The 21,689-nt window shown below is 40.2% G+C and overlaps 2 protein-coding genes across 4 annotated transcripts in view; one reads left to right on the plus strand and one right to left on the minus strand.

The window, feature by feature from the left end:
- The window catches only part of TMEM209 (transmembrane protein 209), a 34,206-nt gene extending 23,768 nt beyond the window's left edge, over positions 1 to 10,438 (minus strand). Inside the window, exons 1-6 of one of the 3 annotated variants that reach the window (XM_061414699.1) lie at positions 10,415 to 10,438; positions 6,912 to 7,048; positions 6,711 to 6,769; positions 5,761 to 5,892; positions 4,866 to 5,107; positions 3,602 to 3,803 (exon numbers count right to left, since the gene is read on the minus strand). In XM_061414699.1, the coding sequence (XP_061270683.1) occupies positions 3,602 to 3,803; positions 4,866 to 5,107; positions 5,761 to 5,892; positions 6,711 to 6,769; positions 6,912 to 7,048 (772 nt within the window). In that variant the 5' untranslated portion in view covers positions 10,415 to 10,438. Of the gene's footprint in view, positions 1 to 3,601; positions 3,804 to 4,865; positions 5,108 to 5,760; positions 5,893 to 6,710; positions 6,770 to 6,911; positions 7,049 to 7,845; positions 8,118 to 10,414 lie in introns of those variants that run through there. The other 2 variants (XM_061414698.1, XM_061414697.1) reach the window with 2 other exon arrangements.
- A 92-nt stretch (positions 10,439 to 10,530) lies between these two features.
- Positions 10,531 to 20,242, plus strand: SSMEM1 (serine rich single-pass membrane protein 1). Its single transcript, XM_061414705.1, has 3 exons — positions 10,531 to 10,793; positions 17,060 to 17,114; positions 19,408 to 20,242. Exons 1-3 carry the CDS (start codon positions 10,611 to 10,613, stop codon positions 19,893 to 19,895), a joined length of 726 nt encoding a protein of 241 aa, XP_061270689.1. The 5' UTR covers positions 10,531 to 10,610; the 3' UTR covers positions 19,896 to 20,242.
- Positions 20,243 to 21,689: the final 1,447 nt, after the last annotated feature.

Genomic DNA, 21,689 nt, shown 5'->3' on the forward strand with positions numbered 1-21,689 from the left:
CCTCTTGAGGAGGGTGAAAGAAGAAAGTGAAAATGTTGGCTGAAAACTCAACATTCAGAAAATGAAGATCATGGCATCTGGTTCCATCACTTCATGGCAAACAGAAGGGGAAAAAGTGGAAGCAGTGACAGACTATTTTCTTGGGCTCCAAAATCACTGCAGACAGTGACTGCAGCCATGAAATAAAAAGATGCTCCTTGTGAGGAAAGCAATGACAAACCCAGACAGTGTATTAAAAGGCAGAGACATCACTTTGACAACAAAGGTGTGTATAAGTCAAAGCTGTGGTTTTTCCAGTAGTCAGGTATGGATGTGAGAGTTCAATGATAAAGCAGGCTGAGTGCTGAAGAATAGATGCTTTTGAACTGTGGTGTTGGAGAGGACTCCTGAGAGGCCCCTAGACTGCAAGGAAATCAAACCAGTCAATCCTAAAGGAAATCAACCCTGAATATTCAGTGGAAGGACTGATGCTAAAGCTGAGGCTTTCAATACCTTGGCCACCTCATGCAAAGAATTATCGCAATGGAAAAGACTGACGCTCGGAAAGACAGAAGGCAAAAGGAGAAGGTGACGACAGAGGATGAGATGGTTAGACAGCATCACTGACTCAATGGACATGAATTTGAGCAAGCTCTAGGAGATAGTGGAAGACAGAGGAGTCTGGCGTGCTGCAGTCCATGGGGTCACAAAGAGTCGGACACGACTTAGCGACTGAACAACAAACAGTATATGTGAGTGTCCATTTTCTCATTATTGGAGAAAGGAGTTATAAATCTGTAAAGGAAGGAGGCTAAGACAAACCCTGTATAGTTGGACTGGAATTGGAGGTATCACAGGAACTTATGGTTTTTAATACATATAGATGGATTCCCTGGTGGCTCAGACAGTAAAGAGTCTGCTTGCAATGCAGGAGAGCTGGGTTCGATCCCTGGGTCGGGAAGATCTCCTGGAGAAGGAAATGGCAACCCACTCCAATATTCTTGCCTGGAAAATCCCATGGACGGAGGAGCCTGGTGGGCCACAGTCTGTAGGGTTGCAAGGAGTTGGACACAACTGACCGACTTCACTTTCACGGACGGATGGAGAAATATACAAGTGTGTGTGTGTGAGTGTTTCCATATCTGTTTCCCAGCTGTCTGCCCAGTGGACTTAAGATTAACCATGGCATATCCAGTGCACAGACATTAATTACAAAATATCTTTCTCCACTAAAAGCAAACATGACCCCCTAGAAAAACAGACTAATTCCAAAGCTAGTTACTAGAGAAAGAAGAGCCTAGAAAATCTTATGGGAAGTGGGTTGGGGGTAGGGTTGGGGGAGGGGGGAGGAGTGTTCAAAGAATGATACCAGAAGAACACAGAAGCTAGACAATCACACTAGCCAAATCTGAGACAATCTAAGCATCAAAATAACCTAACTGGAGGAAAGAAGCTCTACCTTACAAGAGAATACTAACAAATATGTATATTTAAGAAGTGGCTGCACAACAAACTCAATGTACGTAATGCTAAATGATACACTTAAGATGTTTAAAATGGTAACTCTTATGTAAATTTAACCACACACACACAAAGTTTATAAAAAACAAAAAAGGGATAAATAAAAAAAGGAATGAAAAATTAGAGAAGTACCATGACAACCAGTAATAATTAACTTTGAAAAGAATCTTAAAAGGGTATTAAAGCTATTAAGTGAAAATTTGATAAAGAAAAGAATATTTATAGTCTCAAAGTAGTTTTCCACAAAATATTAATACAGATTAATTCATACAAAATACTTAATTACCTAAAACCTATGGGCCCAGAAGGCTTAAAAGTATATAGATGGACATAGATACACAGGCAAATAATACCCAAAAGAAAATTAGTTATAGCTGTTAGTGTCAGACACAACAGACTCAAAGGCAAAAAGCCTAAGAGATAAAGATAAAAGGAGTAACTGACTAGAAGGATATTCTGAATTTATATGCACATAACAGAATCTCATAAACATTTAGCAAATTTGACAGTTACAGGGAGACATTTATTGGGAAACAATCAGTGGGTGCATTTAGCACACTTTCTTAGTAATAAATTAAGCAGATAAAAATTAATAAAGAATTTAAGAATATCATTATGAAGCTTGACTCAATGAACAAACAAGAAGCCCAATATTTATAGACTATGCATTCTTTTCAACACACTAAGATCCACTCACAAAAAGTGGTCATAAATAGCAGGCCTAGGTACAGGCTTCAAAAACTATGAAAAAATTAATAGGGTACAGATCAAAACCTCTAGTCACCGTACAATTAACTTAGGGGAGGGAAAAAAAAGATAACGAAGCCTTTCATTTCCCATATTTGGAAATTCAAAGCAACACCAATCACCAATAATACTTCCAAACAGTATTTCTAAATAACTTGTATAGGTTAAAGAAGAAATAAAAATGGAAGCCAGAAAATATCTGGCTGTGACAAAGGCAATGTAGAGGGTACACAGGGTTCTTTGTATTTTACTCTGTAATTTTCGGTTTCCTTGAAATATTTCCGAATTTAAAAAGAAGAAAAAGCATGTATCGACAAATAACAAGGTAATATTGATTTGTTTCTTTGACATCTGTGGCACTTTCAGGCAAAATTAAATTAAAAATCAATAGAGAGACTTCGAGTGACACAAAGAGCCATGGTCCAATAACTGGCTTCCTCATTGCGGCCGTGCTTTAGCACCGAAGGCGCTTTCTGTTAAAGTTCCTGAGGGGGAAAAATCATTACTCGGCTCGATAACCTAATTTGGTTTCAAATAATTGACTTTGTAATAATCAAATCCACCCCAAAGAGATTAAGATTTGCTAACATTGTTTCCCAAGGTAAACAAGAGACAAGTTAAAAAATGTTCTGAAGAACAGCAGCATGTCTGGTGTAAATCCATGCTCCCTCCATTCTCCCTGCTACACCGACCTTCACAAGAACTACCCCAAGAGACAACCCTCACTTCACCACGCCCTGCCACACACCGCTTCAAAAACACTTTATAACCTCAACTTTTAAACAAATTATAAATTACGTTATACAAAAAAGCTTTTAATCGTAAATGAAAGGTTTAAGATTTCTGTTAGCTCAGCTCTATTTTACATCTTAAATTTTGATGAATTTGATTCTAACAGCACAAAATGCTATGCTATGCTATGCTAAGTCACTTCAGTTGTGTCCGACTCTGTGCGACCCCATAGACGGCAGCCCACCAGGCTCCCCCGTCCCTGGGATTCTCCAGGCAAGAACACTGGAGTGGGTTGCCATTTCCTTCTCCAATGCATAAAAGTGAAAAGTGAAAGTGAAGTCGCTCAGTCGTGTCTGACTCTTAGCGACCCCATGGATTGCAGCCTAACAGGCTCCTCCGTCCATGGGATTTTCCAGGCAAGAGTACTGGAGTGGGGTGCCATTGCCTTCTCCGACAGCACAAAATACAAAAACAAAATAAATTCCTCTGCTAAGCTACACAAGGTGTATTAGTAAAAAGATCTGAAACAATTATGCATAGGATCAAAGTAAGAAAAATAATATATGAACAATAACCAACACCCCAAATATGTATATTAGCTCCAAGTAAAATATATACATACCCAGCTTAACTCTCTGCTGTTTTTCTTCTTCACTTCTAAGGAAAGTATCCAAGGTTCGCAGGTCGGTCATGTAGTCTTCTTTGTCAGTAGGGGAGTTGTAGACGGTGGGTGAGGAGCGGTAGCGAGATCTCAGCCCACTGCTCTCCACTGGACCAACGGTCGTAGGATATGTAGGAGGAGGAGAGGGACTATAGCTTGCCAGCTGTACAAAGTGAAAGAACTTGACTTTATTTCTCTTTAATTGATACTTCTTTGTTTTGGTTTTTGAACTTTCAAAAAGTAACACACCAACTAGAATGGTCAAAATCCAGAGCACTGAACATCAAACGCTGGCAAGGATGTAGAGTAACAGGAACTTGGATTCATTGCTGGTGGAATGCAAAACAGTAGTCACTTTGGAAGACAGTGTGGCACTTTCGTACAAAACTAAACCATACAATAGCAAACATCCTGCTCCTTTGCATTTACCCAAAAAAGCGGAAAATTTATACCCATACAAAGACTTGCACACAGGTCTTGTTTTCATTGCCAGACACTCCTCACTTAACAAGAGATAGTAGGGAACCATCACCCTACATGCCATGCTGTACGCCCCAAAATAAAGTTAAACAAATAAATAAATAAAGAGTCTGCAGAAAAATCCTAGATGGTGACCCTCAGTACATTGTCTTTTGCAAAAGCTAAATCTTTTTTTTTTTTTTTTTTGAGGATTCTTTTAAGATGTGATATAAAGAACTTCTAACTGGTGTCAGGAAATCTGGGTTCTATTCTTGGCTCTTTTTAAAAATTTTTGGCTGTGCTGGCTCTTCACTGCTGTGCGTGGTTTTCCTCTAGCTGTGGAGACTGGGGGCTTCCCTCTCCTGTGCGGGCTTCTGACTGCGGTCGTTTCTCTTATTAGCAGTTGCTACACACGGCACAGTAGTTGTGGCTCCCGGGCTCTGGAGGGCAGGCTCAGTGACTGCAGTGCAAGGTTTAGTAGTCTCATGGCAATCTTCCCAGACTAGGGATCAAACCCATGTCTCCTGTACCGGCTGGCAGATTCTTCACCACTGAGCCACCAAGGAAGCCCTGTTCCTGGCTCTTAAATAGGCAAATTTGGGCAAGTCAATTACCCACTGGTTCTGGGTTTCTTCATTGATTAAAAAAAAAAGAGTTTTGACTCACTAGGTGATTTTCAATTCAAACCTCCCACTTTTAAAATAGTAATCAAAATAGTAGTAGTAATAGAAACAGTAAGTCAAATCGTAGGAGATAAGAGGCCTACCTTGTTATAACCACTGATGGGTGAGTAGGTCACTCCGGGGCTGTAAGACCCACTGCCACCTGATGACAGACCTTGCAGCTGAGGGCTATATCCAGTTATACAGCTGGTGGTGAACTTGGGGCTGGTACTGGGTGAGCGAGATGGGCTATAACTTAACACACTCTGACCCTGAATTGAAGGAGAAGGTGGAGAGGGAGGGATTTGGGCTGCTGCCAGATCACGTGGAGGAGTAGTCTGTACAACTAGAAGGAACAGACAAATAATTGTGTGTAAGTATACTGCCTGCCAATGCAGAAGACACAAGAGATGAGAGTTCGACCCCTGGGTAAGGAAGATCCCCTGGAGGAGGAAATGGCAACCCACTCCACAGACAGAGGAGCCCCGAGGGCCACAGTCCATAGATCAAAAATTTTACCAGTGAGTTTCAAAGAGTTGCAAAGAATCCGTCACGGCTGAGCAACTGAGCACACATACAGTAAATAAAATTTCTATGAAAACAAATGCAATGAACTGAATCTTTGTCAGGGAAATGGCAAGTAAGTGTGACTTGGTTGTTAAATTACATAAAGTATTATTACCAAAAGACACAAATGGTTGTGTACCATTTTCCATCAAGTCAAAATAAGAAACTGGCTTTAATGCAGCAAAAATTAGTCATTTAATTTTAACCGTAATTAAACCATGGAACAAACTTCCATGAGGCTATGAATGTTATTTAATTTATATAAATAGGAATATAATCATTGATCTTAAGACAATTTATTGTAAAACTGTTTAATAGAGTTGAATCAGATGGCGTTAGAAATCCCTTCTAGCTGAGTTTATGAGAAAATTAAACTGAGAGATTTACTGCCAAACTTTCCCCTCACCTTTGCAAAAGGTATAAAACACTTACCAGCTGTTTTCAGCCCTAAAAGTGTTTGCTGTTCAGGGCTAACAACCAGACTTGTTGCTGCCACAGTGCATTTGAAATACCTCCAAAAATCAAATAAGGCATTTAGACTGAAGAGAGATGCAAGGGCAAGCTCTGGAAGAGAACAATTTATTTTTTAAAAGGGGAGTGGAACATTTAAATGGGAGAAAGAAAACCATGCATACTTTAGCAAATTAAAAACAAAAAAATTAAAAACTATATTCTTATTCCTCATTAACAGTTAACATCTAATGAATGTCTATTATGTGTAGGGCATTTACCAGTGAGTTTCAAAATATTATCATTAATCCTTTTACAATAAACATTTTCACCTTGATTTTAAAGCTCTGCCAACAGGTGTAAAGAAGTCAGGTGACTTTTGCGATAGCACACAGCTAGTCACTGAAGACATGATTCTAATTCAGGTATACAGATTTCAAAACTCTTGCTCTTCCACTTGCCCCATCACTTCCCTATCAAGACTTTAATGTATGTATTAGACTTTGGAATTTATTTTAATGGCCACAAAGACTCATTATACCTAAGAACTACTGAAGAACAGAGAGAGGAAACCGAGGAAGGTATCAACGGGAAAAAAATCTGGTTGGTCTTGAAAGGTGAAAACATAGAGAAGTAAGGAAGGCAATTCAGGGAGAATAACAAATACAAATCTTACCAGCTCCAAAGTTTATTTTTCTTAACAGAACTCATGATTACCTGGAATTGTACTGTTTATTAACTGATTGTCTCTTCTACTAGAGTATTCCTCCCATGAGGGTATGGACCTTGTTCCCTTCCTAGTGTATTCCCAGTTTTGGGAACATAGCAGGCATTCAAATATGTGTTGAATAAAGGAATGAATACTAAGTTGAATTCAACTTGAGTGCAGTTTTTATTGGGAGTAACTCTAAATCACAGTGAAAATTACTTACCTATATACCAGAGGGGCCAATATGTCACATTATAATAAGAACTAATCAATTTTCCAGTCCTGAAAAAAATCAGAAAGGCTTTTTAATATTAAGACACACACACACACACCCCCCAAAAATCAAAACACAAAACTTGTGGAATCAACTGTTGGCCTCTTCAATTTTTACTTTTTTCCCACTTTTTTTGGCTAATTAACTTACATTTCAGTATATATCATTCCAGCCATAGACACATTTAGGAGTCCCCAGGCCAAAACCACTTTCCTAGCTTCTGTTTCTCTTCTCATCTTGATGGTTCTGTCAATAAGGGAAGCACTTGGGTTTGGCTCCCCTTGCATCTGTTCAAAATCAAAAAGCTTAGGAATTAATCAAAAGGAACTACTGCTCCATTTAAGAAATCAAACTTGTGTCTATTATTGTTGTTCAGTCACCCAGTGGGTAACTTAAAATTGCACATACTTTTCCTCATCTTTCAAATGTTTTTCCCCTTTAATATTAGTTAATACCCTTTAATATTAATTAATACCCTTTAATATGAAAAAGGAACCCTAAATGACAGCTTCATTGGCACCACAGTGTAATCAACAGAGAACTGGGTGGTCCCTTCAGAGAATAATTTAACATTCCCAATAAAGAAAACTGTCTTACTTTGCAATTCAAGGATTAGTGTTGTGTTTTTGGAATATGTAACAAGGACCAGGCCAAGAGCTATAAGAAATCCAAAATACCAAGTTTGGTGAGAAAATATTCCAAATAAAATACGTCATTATTCTCCTGCTACATGCTTGTGCAGAAATCATTAACTGCCTACGATCTTTACCAACTCTGCACCCAGGCCATCTCCGTTTTGTGTTGCTAATAAAAGTACAAGGATTTAGGTTTTAGAAGGGCGAATACTCGCGGTGTGAACGGAATAAGGGTGAGTGGGGACAGTGAGCAGTTTTGGTCCACATTGGGATGTATACTTCCTCTGTTTCGCTAGGGCCAATCTTTTGCAGACAAGTGTTAAGGCCTGTTCCTGCTCTAGGGAGTCGTATCCCATTAAGAATAGATCAGTACCCTTCCCGCCACCCTGACCAGGAGTCAATAATCCCCAGTGCAGAAAGCTTCCCTCCCTGGCTGTCCCAGTACAAACTTTAGCAACTCCTATGGCTTCTTTCCTCCCTTCCACTACGGGCAGTGGGTGGTCTGGCCACATTCCCCTTTGGCTGAACCCTCGCCAGGTCCGCAGGCGCGAAACTCCTACGGCCCGCGCGGACTCCTAGTCCAGGAAGCACAAAGATGACCCCGAAAACGCACCGTGTTCTTCGGCCGGAAGCGGCGGGTTCGCGCCACTCTCCACCGCACATGCGCGAAACCAAGCGCGACAGCGAAATCGACCCGCTCGTGCGTCTCCAGTTACCGGAAGGACGGGACTGTCTCTTCTCGCGGGAAGAGGAGGAGGGGCGGGGGAAAGGCTAGGAGCGTTACCAGGGAAACAGTCTCCGGATCTGTGGCTCCCACTCTGGTGCGGGGAGAAAGCTGAGCAGCAAAAATTCAGACCAGGTTCTGAACCCACAGTAAAAAGTAATAACTATAACAAGCTGATTTTCTATATATTAATATCATTTTAGCTTCCTTTGGGCGTTTATGGACTTATATTTTTGAGCAGATTTTATTAAGCAATGTGGGTAACTGTAGGATACAGAGTACTTGGTAATGTGTCCAGACACCTTCAGCAATGAGAAAGCATTTTTCACACCTCTGTGTTAAAAATAATTATGTGTCCTGACCCCATGTAAATTTTTAAATATCCGTGTAATGAGGTTGCAGCAGTAACAAGAAAAACCAAATTGTGTTTTGTTAAAGTTGTTAGTGGTTTTGAGGTTTTAAAAAGAAACAGTCTTTACTTTTCATGCATATTCTTTGGAAGAACTTCTAATCCTGAGGAAAAGATTCATCAGGGAGTTCAGTTTACTTTTATTTAACAAATACAGATGCCTACAATGTGCCGCTGAACCGCGCGGGATGATGTGAAAGTAAAACTTTCCCTGGTTTCTGCCTGGAGTAGCTCAGAGAGGGGATTGGGGTGGAATGGGGAGGCGGGAAGGTGCACTAGAAAGGTAGGTGAGGTGGAGTGCAGTGAGCCCTAAGGAAGCGTGGTGGGCCCAGCCAGAGATCCCTGCAAGCTTCCTGGAGGAGGTGACACGGGCCTGAAACAGTCAAGGTTCAGGATGCACAAGGTCTGGAGACTTGCTTGTGGGGATGCAAAGAAGCGTGTCTCTAATAAAAACATCACACTGTGTTCTGATAAACCAGTGGATTGTCACAGCACGTCCCAATGGCCACAAATTTTCCTAAAATGCTTCTAAGTTTCAACAGAAGAAAATGAAGTTTTCTTGTGGTATTGCATGTTAATGAAAATCTGCAGGTATGCTATGCTCTTAAAGATTTAACTGATTTTTTTTAAAGTGGAGTTTTTATACTTTTAAGGCAATGGCACCGCACTCCAGTACTTTTACCTGGAAAATCCCATGGATGGAGGGGCCTGGTAGGCTGCAGTCCATGGGGTCGCTAGAGTTGGACAGCACTGAGCGACTTCACTTTCACTTTTCACTTTCATGCATTGGAGAAGGAAATGGCAACCCACTCCAGTGTTCTTGCCTGGAGAATCCCAGGGACGGGGCAACCTGGTGGGCTGCCGTCTATGGGGTTGCACAGAGTCGGACACGACTGAAGCAACTTAGCAGCAGCGGCAGCAGATTGCCTTAGCAGCAACTGTGGTTTGCTCTAGTTTTAGATTTAGGGATGAACTAACTTGAAAATTATTCAAATGTTCAAAATTAGAATGCAGAAGGAAATGGCAACCCACTCCAGTATTCTTGCCCAGAGAATCCGTGGACAGAGGAGCCTGGTGTGCTATAGTCCATGGGATCTCAAAGAAGAGTCGGACATGACTGAGCGACTAACACACACAGAAAATTAGAATACCAGTTTCCTCCCCAACACATGTCTGAAAGAAACTGTACATGTTTCATGTAACTCACAACAGACACATCTATGTTTTCCTTCTTAATGTAATCTGTGAATTACTGTGCATTTATTCAAGGCTTAGAAAGGAACACTACTACTACCTAATTTAGATACATTGTTGGCATTATGTATTAGTTTTCCAGGGTTGCCATAGGAAAATACCACAGACTGCATAGTTTAAACAATAGGAATTAATTTTTTTCACAGTTAGAGGTTGGAAATCTAAGATCAAGGTGCTAGCAGGATTGATTTCTCCTGAGCCTGTGTCCTTTGGCTTGCAGATGGCCCTCTTCTGTGTCCTCACATAGCCTTTTCTTTTTCCCCCCTGTGCTTGCACGTTCTTGATGTCTCTTCCTTTTCTCATAAGAACACCAGTCATATTGGACTAGGGCCCCATCCTTATGACTTCATTTAACTTTAATTACCTCTTTTTAGGCTCTATCTACAATTATAGTCAAATCGGGGCTTGAGGTTTCAACATAGGCTTTTTGGGGACCACAGTTCAGTCTACAACACATTAGAACTATGTATGTTAGATTACAATGGTATGATGTATATCAAAGAGACTGAAAAATGAATGGATACCTTAGAGACTTAGATTTACGTAAAGAAAATACCATGTATACAAGTTTCAAGACACATACACAAAAAGATTAAGGCAGAATGCACCATATTGAGGTATGGGGAATTACCTTAAATTTTCATAGATGTAACTTACACAAATCTTCCAAAAATGTAGCAATCCAAGAAATGTTTGTCAGTTCCTGTCACAATTAATGAAGTGTATATGTCATAATAGGTTGCCAAGGAAGTTGTCATACACCTCAAGTACTTCCCAGTCATCTTCATCCCTATGAGCATGTTTTATTTTCAAAGCAAGAAGTCATCATGGGAGATCTTTTTTCTTTATTTTGGGAGGTGGATCCTCCCGCCATTCCTATAAGTTTTACCATTCCAAATCAAGATTATGAATGCCGGAAGGATGACTCTTGTGGGACAATAGGGAACTTCCTGCTTTGGTATTTTGTCATTATACTGGTCCTGATGTTCTTCTCTAGGGCTTCTGTCTGGGTAGGATATGATTTTTCATTTTATTTTTGATTTTTCATTTTAAATAATATATATTTAAATAGATTTACTGTATACTAGGGAATTTCCATAAAATAAATTTTACAGTGGTGAAACTAGTTTTTACAAGCTTGTTTTCTAGTTTTGAAAATAATGCAGTATCATTCTAGAGGATCCAAAAATATAGTAAAGGATGAAGAAAATTGATGTACTGTTTCTTATTTCCTAGAGATAACCACTGTTAACATTTTGGAGTATGTTCTTCTAGTTCTTTTTTTTTTTTGTATCATAGTATATCTCTCTTCATCTCTATTTTTTATCTTAGATGGTTTGCATTGTGTTGTATATATTTTCATATCCTGCTTTTTTAAACTTAACATTATGTTGTAATACTTCATCAAATTATTTTCACACAGAAGAAGCACTCTTAATGACTCCATAATTTTGTCTTACGGTTGCAGCATAGCAAATCTGCAATTTTGAGACATTTAGATTGTTCTCAGTTGCTAAATTCTCCACATGCTAAGTAAGCTGGGATAAACTTCCCTACTGGTTCAGTTCAGTTCAGTTCAGTCGCTCAGTCGTGTCTGAGCCTTTGTGACCCCATGAATCTCAGCACGCCAGGCCTCCCTGTCCATCGCCAACTCCCGGAGTTCACTCAGACTCATGTCCATCGAGTCAGTGATGCCATCCAGCCATCTCATTCTCTGTCGTCCCCTTCTCTTCCTGCCCCCAATCCCTCCCAGCATCAGAGTCTTTTCCCTCCCAGCATCAGAGTCTTTTCCAATGAGTCAACTCTTCGCATGAGGTGGCCAAAGTACTGGAGTTTCAGCTTTAGCATCATTCCTTCCAAAGAAATCCCAGGGCTGATCTCCCTACTGGTTAATGACCTCCAAATTCCCTTTGGATGTAATTCTAATCAAAGATACCAAAGTTGTCATATTTATAGGACACATGTTGTGGGAATGAGGCAGTACATTATCCACACAGAATAAGATCCAGAACTAAACTAAACAGAGCTAAAGTCACCCTTCTGGACCACTACTAGGAGAAGAAAATGCCATCTTGGTCATCTCTCGTGGCTCAGATGGTAACGAATCTTCCTGCAATGTGGGAGACCTGGTTTTGATCCTCAGGTTGGGAAGATTGCCTGGAGATGGAAATGGCAACCCACTCCAGTACTCCTGCCTGGAAAATCTCATGGATGGAGGAGCCTGGTAGGTTACAGTTCATGGGGTTGCAAAGAGTCGGACACAACTGAGTGATTTGTACTTTCTTTCTTTCACCCGCTCCAATATTCTTACCTGAAGAATTCCGTGGACAGAGGAGCCTGGCAGGCTACTGTCCATGGTGTCACAGAAAGTTGGACATGACTGAACAACTTTCACACATACACAAAAAGAGTGAGATAGTCCACTTAATCAGAGCTTTGATGCTCCCATATATTATGAGTAACCGAGCTCTTATAAGTCACTGATATGGAATCCTTGCTGGCCATTATTACCAGGCTGATGATTAATAAAACCACTACCATTTAGCCTTACAGCCAGAGCACTGGGCTGGCAATGGTCAGCTACACTGAGTGCTGTATCAGCTCTAGATGGATGGGGAGGAGGAGGCATGTTATGTCTATGCCAGCTAGATTCCATTATAATAATCAAAGACTATTCTCTACCTCCTCCCCATAAAAATAAGTTTTATCTACAGTCTATATGCTTAAGGTAGATATTTTGCCAAAAGAATATTCAGAATACTGATAACTTATACAGGTCTTTAGACGCCCTAGCTAAGTACATTGAATTTGTCTAGATTGGCAAGAAAACTACTTTAGAAAATTAATAAAAAATTGAAAATGATTCTTGACAATTTCATCATGAAGACCATTTGAGAAGTCTAAGCTATTTCTCTGCTCCCATACTTGCACCAGCTCTTCGGAGTCATAGAGCAATGAGCTTCAAGGACCTCAAAAGAGCGTATGGTCCAGCCTCCTCTTTGTAGGCAAGGAAGATATTGGTATCCTTCCTTTGTTTGTTTGTTTTCCATCGATAAAGCCCAAAGAGATTAAGTGACTTGTCCAATGTCATGAGTGGTTATGACAGAATAGACCCAGGTTTCCTGCCATATCATTTGTTTGTTTCATAGCATAGTTGAAATGTTGAATTATATCTATTCAGTGCTGATTAAAGTCCATGGGGTCGCAAAGAGTCGGATATGACTGAGGGATTGAACTGAACTGAACTGAAGTGCTGATTAAAGCCTTAATTATCTTAGAGGTTTTGTCTTTCTCTTTATACCCTTATGGCAGCTTAAAGGGTCCCAGATTTGAAATCTGAGAACCACATGCGAGCTAGTCAAAAAGGACGAAATTTTTCCTTCACTTTGAACTTAATTTTCTCTGCTAAATTGTGAACCTTTATTTACAAACCTTGAGGTAATGGTAAAATCATGATGGAAATGTGGTGATAATTATCCTCCAACATAAAGCACAATGATCTCCTCTGGATCTGCCACTTTTTAAGACACATTTACCCTTTTGCTTTCATAGACTATCAGATCAGATCAGATCAGTCGCTCAGTCGTGTCCGACTCTTTGCAACCCCGTGAATCGCAGCACGCCAGGCCTCCCTGTCCATCACCAACTCCTGGAGTTCACCCAGACTCACGTCCATCGAGTCAGTGATGCCATCCAGCCATCTCATCCTCTGTCGTCCCCTTCTCCTCCTGCCCCCAATCCCTCCCAGCATCAGAGTCTTTTCCAATGAGTCAACTCTTCGCATGAGGTGGCCAAAGTACTGGAGTTTCAGCTTTAGCATCATTCCTTCCAAAGAAATCCCAGGGCTGATCTCCTTCAGAATGGACTGGTTGGATCTCCTTGCAGTCTAAGGGACTCTCAAGAGTCTTCTCCAACACCACAGTTCAAAAGCATCACTTCTTCGGCACTCAGCCTTCTTCACAGTCCAACTCTCACATCCATACATGACCACAGGAAAAACCATAGCCTTGACTAGCCGGACCTTTGTTGGCAAAGTAACGCCTCTGCTTTTGAATATGCTATCTAGGTTGGTCATAACTTTCCTTCCAAGGAGTAAGCGTCTTTTAATTTCATGGCTGCAGTCACCATCTGCCGTGATTTTGGAGCCCAGAAAAATAAAGTCTGACACTGTTTCCACTGTTTCCCCATCTATTTCCCATGAAGTGATGGGACCGGATGCTGTGATCTTCGTTTTCTGAATGTTGAGCTTTAAGCCCACTTTTTCACTCTCCACTTTCACTTTCATCAAAAGGCTTTTTAGTTCCTCTTCACTTTCTGCCATAAGGGTGGTGTCATCTGCATATCTGAGGTTATTGATATTTCTCCTGGCAATCTTGATTCCAGCTTGTGTTTCTTCCAGTCCAGCGTTTCTCATGATGTACTCTGCATATAAGTTAAATAAACAGGGTGACAATATACAGCCTTGACGTACTCCTTTTCCTGTTTGGAACCAGTCTGTTGTTCCATGTCCAGTTCTAACTGTTGCTTCCTGACCTGCATACAAATTTCTCAAGAGGCAGGTCAGGTGGTCTGGTATTCCCATCTCTTGAAGAATTTTCCACTGTTTATTCTGATCCACACAGTCAAAGGCTTTGGCATAGTCAATAAAGCAGAAATAGATGTTTTTCTGGAACTCTCTTGCTTTTTCCATGATCCAGCGGATGTTGGCCATTTGATCTCTGGTTCCTCTGCCTTTTCTAAAACCAGCTTGAACATCTGGAAGTTCATGGTTCACATATTGCTGAAGCCTGGCTTGGAGAATTTTGAGCATTACTTTACTAGCGTGTGAGATGAGTGCAATTGTGCGGTAGTTTGAGCATTCTTTGGCATTGCCTTTCTTTAGGATTGGAATGAAAACTGACCTTTTCCAGTCCTGTGGCCACTGCTGAGTTTTCCAAATGTGCTGGCATATTGAGTGCAGCACTTTCACAGCATCATCTTTCAGGATTTGGAATAGCTCAACTGGAATTCCATCACCTCCACTAGCTTTGTTCATAGTGATGCTTCCTAAGGCCCACTTGACTTCACATTCCAGGATGTCTGGCTCTAGGTCAGTGATCACACCATTGTGATTATCTGGGTCGTGAAGATCTTTTTTGTACAGTTCTTCTGTGTATTCTTGCCAGACTATATATGCTATATTTAGTTTATATGTTTAGTGTTTATTCAGACAGTGCTGGTATTTTCCCAAACAGTCCCAGTCCCAGTCCAAGCTCCTCTTTTTGCGTATGTGGAAGTGGAGCTTAGAAGGGGTTAAGTGGCTTGGTAAAATCCCAGTGGCAGAAAGGCAGAGCCATATCCCAGAGCTCCCCACCATCCTAACCTCCCCTTTGGGGCAGGCACTTCTGCTGTTTTCACTCAACTGAGTCAAACCCAGAGACACTTAATAAAATACTTTTGGTAACCATAGTTCATATGATTCCACTTAGCTTGATGTAAAGTCTTTCTTTAGATTTTGTGATTTTATTTTGATTTGACGTCAACTCAAATATGGAAGCTTTCCATGAAAAGAAAATAAACCTAACTTTTTAAAGTTCATAAATTTCTAATATCTTCATAATCATCTCTAAACATTTTACATTTAAAATAAGCCCACCCAAAAACATTCTTAAAAAGGTATCCTTAAAGAGGATTCCACTCAAAATTCTCAGAAAATTATTTCAGTAACTCAAAAACAAAGAGGCACCTCATTAGAGAAACTTATCAAACATTGTGAAGATGGAGTATTAAGAAAAGAATGGGCCAAAGATCTCAGACTGCAGTTATAAATACCCAAGTATGGTACTTTTCAATCCAAAAGTAGTTTGGCTTTCTACATAAATTCATTTTTCCCCTAATTGTAGACAGTTTGAAGGATTAGATGGAAAAAAAAATCAGTTTCAACTCTCAAAGCCGCTATTGCTAACTCTTGTGTACATTCCTTAGTATTTCTTCTTTTCACATTTTTAGCTAAGTTGTGATCATACTGCATATACAAATTTGCATCTTGATTTTTAAATTAATATTATAACATTCATTTCCTCATGTTATGACGTAACCTTATTATAATAATTTTTATAACTATATATGATATGATTGTGTCATAATTTAACTATTTCTACTTTTGAATTTTGTATTTATATTATCCTAATTACATTGGGAGAATATGTCTGTACATAAAACTTTCTTTTGGAGTTTATTTCTCAGTCATAGATTCCCAGAATTATTATGTGCCAAAAGTGTTATGAGTATTTATAAAGTACTTGATATATTCTGAAAGAGTTGCTTTGTATGTGTAGTTTTTGGCAAAACAATTTTTAGCATCAAAAAGTGGAATATTTATCTGAAAAATGGGACAAATATATTTATGGAATATTGGGGCAGAATATTTGAAATTGGAATTATTCAAAGAAATCAATTTCTTCTGGTTGCCAAGTTCACAAGTAATATATTATGGTTGCATTTTGGAATAATGTTTCTGAAGGATTTAGGAGATAGTAAGTCTATAAATTCATATAAAGATCTTAAAGAATTATCATAATGTGACCTGATAAAATGTCCTTTAAAAAGCAATTTAAAACTAATCCTAGTACTATCATTTTTTTAAGATTATGTTTTGTGTTAGTTGCTCAGTTGTGTCTGACTGCTTGCAACCCCATAGACTGTAGCCTTCCAGGCTCCTCTGTCCATGGAATTCTCTGGGCGAGAATACTGGAGTGGGTAGCCATTCCCTTCTCCAGGAGATCTTCCCAACCCAGAGACTGAACCCAAGTCTCCCACATTGCAGGCAGATTCTTTACTGAGTCATTTTTAAATGACATTTAAACAGTATTTCTCTATAATGTCAGTGAGTTCAGGAAAACTTTATAACTTATAAGTTGTCATTGGTCTTATTTTCTCTCAATCTTTTTTCCATTTTGCTGTTCAAAACATTTTGGTAGATCCTGCTGTCAAAGCATGGTCTTCTTAATGGGCTGCAGAAGTAGGATCACTATAATAGGAACTCAATAAGTATTTATTGGACCGCTGCTGCTGCTAAGTCACTTCAGTCGTGTCCGACTCTGTGCGACCCCATGGACTGCAGCCTACCAGGCTCCTCCATCCATGGGATTTTCCAGGCAAGAGTACTGGAGTGGGGTGCCATTGCCTTCTTGTTATTGGACCGCACTGACTGCTTAAAATTAGACACTGTCTAAGTAAATATGAGTGAAAAACAACCAACTGAGATCACTATTACTAATCTGTATTTCTGAAATAGATGTCTGAGAAGAAAAAGGATGAAGACAATGGGACAAGTACTTCACCAAGTAAAGGTAAGAGCCAGCACTTATTTGATATTGGACTATGATGAAAAAAATATGTGTTGGGTGTGAAAAGCAGACAACAGAGATAAATAGCCAAGAGCATTATAGAGCCTCCCCAGACCTCTGGTGGCCCATGGATGAGCACTTTGCTTTGGTGCAGTAGGACAGCTTAGCTACTTCAGCAGAGCTGCTAGAGGCTACACATTACTGGTAGGTAGAGCTCAAGCTGTCTTTTCATTTCTCAGCATTCTCCCATCACACAGCTTGCCTTTCACACATAATTATTGCTAGTGTTTCTGCGAGGCTATGAGCTATACCTGACATCTTTTTGAATAACTTATAAGCAGTGGTGGAGAAGGAAATGGCACCCCACTCCAGTACTCTTGCCTGGAAAATCTCATGGACAGAGGAGCCTGGTAGGCTACAGTCCATGGGGTCGCAGAGTCAGACACGACTGAGCGACTTCACTTCACTCACTTCACTCACTTCATACTTTCTCCCTGGAGAAGGAAATGGCAACCCACTCTGGAATTCTTGCCTGGAGAATCCCATGGACAGAGGAGCCTGGCAGTCCATGGTCCATGGGGTCGCAGAGAGTTGGACACGACTGGAGTGACTAAGCACGCACAAGCAGTGGTGTGCTGATAAGTCTTTAACAACTGGCTCTCCAAAAATGTGTGTAGTATATAGCATTTAAAATTTTACTAGTATAAAGTATGTATATCAGATAATTTACAAATAATAAAATATATAATATACTTTAGGGTAAATTCCATATAGACCGCTGATTCTCACAAAGTACTTCTTTGATTTTGGCCATTTTCAGCCTTAGCCAACCTATAGTTACAATAGATAAATGGGTTTAGTTCCAATATGACTGTTACTTTCCTTTAAGTTAAGGAATAGGACAAAAGAAACACAAAGAGGTATGTTGGAACTTAACTTGGTTGTTAATGATGTGAATGACTTCTTTGCTGAGCTGGATAATAGTTTTAGAATACTCTGGAAGAATATTTCCTCATTTTTGGGTGCTGTTCACATTATAGCGGCTATAGGCATGATACCTTTAAATGTTATCTGCATCAGTAACATGTTCTCCACTACTTTGGGTTGTGTGCCAAGTTGCTTCAGTCATGTCCAACTCTTTGTGACCCCATGGACTGTAGCCCACCAGGCTCCTCTATCCATTGGATTCTCCAGGCAAGAATACCAGAGTGGGTTGCCATTTCCTCCTCCAGGGGATCTTCCCAACCCAGGGATCAAACCTAGGTCTCTTATATCGCCTGCATTGGTAGGCGGGTTCTTTACCACTAGTGCCACCTGGGAAGCCTGTCTAGACAATCTACAGAACCTGTCTTGACAAATCTACGTAAATGAATACCTGATTCTTAGTGCTTGTTGATTTTTATCCCATCAAAACTACTTTCAGGTTACCAACATAATGTCACTGAACATGGGAGTTAGGAAGAGATGCATAACAGCACATCATTACATAGTATTTTTAATATCCAGAAAGAACAGACATAAATAGTTTCAAGAGCAAACCTCATAATGAAATGTAGTAAAATAATTAAGGAAGTGATGAATTCTGAATATTTATTACATTTATTTGTAGCAAATTGATTTAGTGGTAAGCATGTATAATTTAATTTTGACTAATGGCTACATTTAGCAGCAGTCTTGCAAGGTTCTGGAAAGTTTATCATTTCTTGTGAGCTGGCTGGTATGAGCCAAGTCCAGTACACCAGTGTATACAGAGAAAATCCTTTTTCATTTTCTGCTACCCAAATCACATTCATACACACACTTGAATCTTTAAAACATCAAGGTAGGGACTTGCCTGGTGGTCCAGTGGCTAGGACTCTGATCTTTCAATGTGGGGTCCTCGGTTTGATCCCTGGTTGGGGAACTAGATCCCACATGCCACAGTTAAGACCCTGTGCAGCCAAATAAGTAAATAAAAATAAATATTAAAAAAAAAAAAAAAAAACATCAAGGCAAAAGTTAAAAGGGTCCTCCTCAGAAAAGTTTGGAGACCTTTCTGTTGATATTATTTCAAGGGTCCATGAAACTTCAAAAGTAATATGTCAAGCATCTATTTGATCCTTTTGGTTTTTAGGAGTTTTGGTATGGCACTGGAAAATGAAGTCAGCTGCCAGCACTTGAAAATATGTGGGGAAAAGGGGTGGTTTGGCAGATGGCAGCAAAGAGTGAGCCACACCATAGGCTTCCTTTTTAGGTAAGATGAGGTTATAGTAACCAAAAATGTGCCTAACTTGTTGATTTCTTTCATTGTTGTTAGAAAGCAAAGATATTTCCAATAAGCGGCGAGGCAAAGAGGATGCCTGGGATTCTTTGCAAATGATGAAAAAACCAAAGCAGAGCCAACTTACCCCTGTAACTGACTCAGAAGTGGCTTTGGTCAATGCCTGTCTTGAACAAAGACGAGCGAGGCGCTATTCTGAATTCAGTCAAGTGAATCGGACCCCACATGACAGTGATACTACTGAGTGTGACAGTGAAGAATCTAACTCCGGAGCCTCCTCATGGAAGGAGAGTGAAAGTGAACACCGCCCATCACCAGCCGGTATTAAGAAGAGAAAAATAGCTCAGAGGCAAAGGAATATGGGAGGTTACCAAATCAGGGAAAGGCCCTGCCTCCACTGCAAAGCCATGAGAACCAATGAATGGCTAACTCGCCATTTCCTTCAAAATGCTTCAGTAACAAGCTCAGTGAAGGGAGATGAAAATTCTGGACCTGATATTAAGACAAAATTCAGTAAATTTTGAATTTTATCAAGTCCTTACCTCACTTGAAGCCAAATGAAAGAGATGAATAAAACATGAAAAATCACCAGAGGTCTAGATGAGGAGGCTTTTACAATAAAGTCTCTCTACTAACAACAAAAACATTCTTGGAACCCAAGAGGTAAAATTTCAGATAATTCTTTGTCCAAAAACAGGCCAGTGAATTTGTTTATGGCACCACTGAAGCATCAGAGATCTGTATCCACTATGATTTTTTTTATGCAAAAGAGCACCAGACAGATATTTTATGCCTTGAGTGTATGTATTTTGTTAATGTCTGTAACACAAATAAGGAAGGTCTTTGAAAATATATTTATGTTTAGAAACCACTTAAATTTATTCATATGTTTTGATTATCCAGTTGACTGAATGAATTAGGGAATGTTGGTCGGAATAGAATTGGCCCCAATTCCCCAGATCCATATTTACAGGTGAGTCTACCTGAGTTGTATATTTTTTTGGCTGCACAGCTTGTAGATCTTAGTTCCCCGACTGGGGATTGAACCTGGGCCCTCAGCAGTGAGAGCATGGCATCCTAACCATGGAGTCCTAACCACTGGACCACCAGGGAATTTCCTACATGAGCTGTATTGTTGCGTATGTATCAGCTTGGGGCTGGTGAGAAGGAGCTGGAATGAGGCCCGATTCCTACAGTAGACCAGAAGGACAGCTGGGCCATGGGCTATCCATGATTATTGTCTGAAAGGCATGACAAGTGTTACAAAAATTATTCCGACAGTGTTAAAATGGTAAGGGAGACTTCATTCACGACTACTTGTAATAGGTGTCCAATCTATTGCAACTGGGGAGAGAAATCAAGCTCAACTCCAAATCAGCAAATTCAAGTGGAGATTTGTAGCCAAGGAAAGGGTATCAGTGGATGGGATAGAAAATTCCTACAAGGAGCCACCAAAGGTAGGAGAATTTGTGCTAAATTGACCTAGCATGATTCTTGTACAAAAGGCAGACCAAGGACTTACACATCAAAAGTGGAGGATGAGGAACTTGATCAGATGTCAAGGGTGATCAGAAATCAAGAGTGGGAAACATTAAACTTACTTAGCAGAATTCTTGCAAAAACTGGTCTGGGCAGCCAAAGGCAGGATGGGCACCAAGGGTGAGATCAGGGTAAGAAGAGGGCTCAGAGGAGACTAACTAGAATTTGTCAAAGAAAGAGTCTTTACTGAAAGTTAGTCTCAATCCAGATATACTTGGGCTAAGTTTTCCAGTTAAGTGTGGGCCCCAGTGTGGGGCCAGGAATTCAAGCAGAGCTAGTAGATAGTTGGCCATTCGGGAGGATGGCAGAACTCCAACTGGGATACAAAACAAGATCCAGATCCCAGAGAAGAGTCTGGCAAAGACAAGCCACAAGGGCTCTGATCACTTAAGAAGGGCTTAAGTGTTCGGGAAAGATTTGGATACCACACTGATAAAGACTAGCTAAATACTAAGAACTGAGCCTTTTATGGGGTATTGGGAGAGATACAACAGAGCTATGACTGTGGACTTGGAGGTTACTCCTGATGACTTCAAATTCCTTAACTGATGCCAACAAGGAGACCAGGGAGGCAATGTGGGAGCCCCAGCCATTGGAACTAGGCCCCTGGAATCCAGGACATGGGGTGACATTTCTGAGCTTTTTTGTAGAGACTGTCTTAATCAGATTTCCTCAGGGTTCGAATTGGTCTGAGGCTGCAAGTGAAAAGCAGGACAGCTTCAAGATTTGAGCTGGGCATCAACCTTTTCCACAAAGACTTCCTTTACTTCTTGATATTG

This window comes from Bos javanicus, chromosome 4, assembly GCF_032452875.1.
Source record: "Bos javanicus breed banteng chromosome 4, ARS-OSU_banteng_1.0, whole genome shotgun sequence".
In the NCBI taxonomy this organism is placed as follows: domain Eukaryota; kingdom Metazoa; phylum Chordata; class Mammalia; order Artiodactyla; family Bovidae; genus Bos; species Bos javanicus.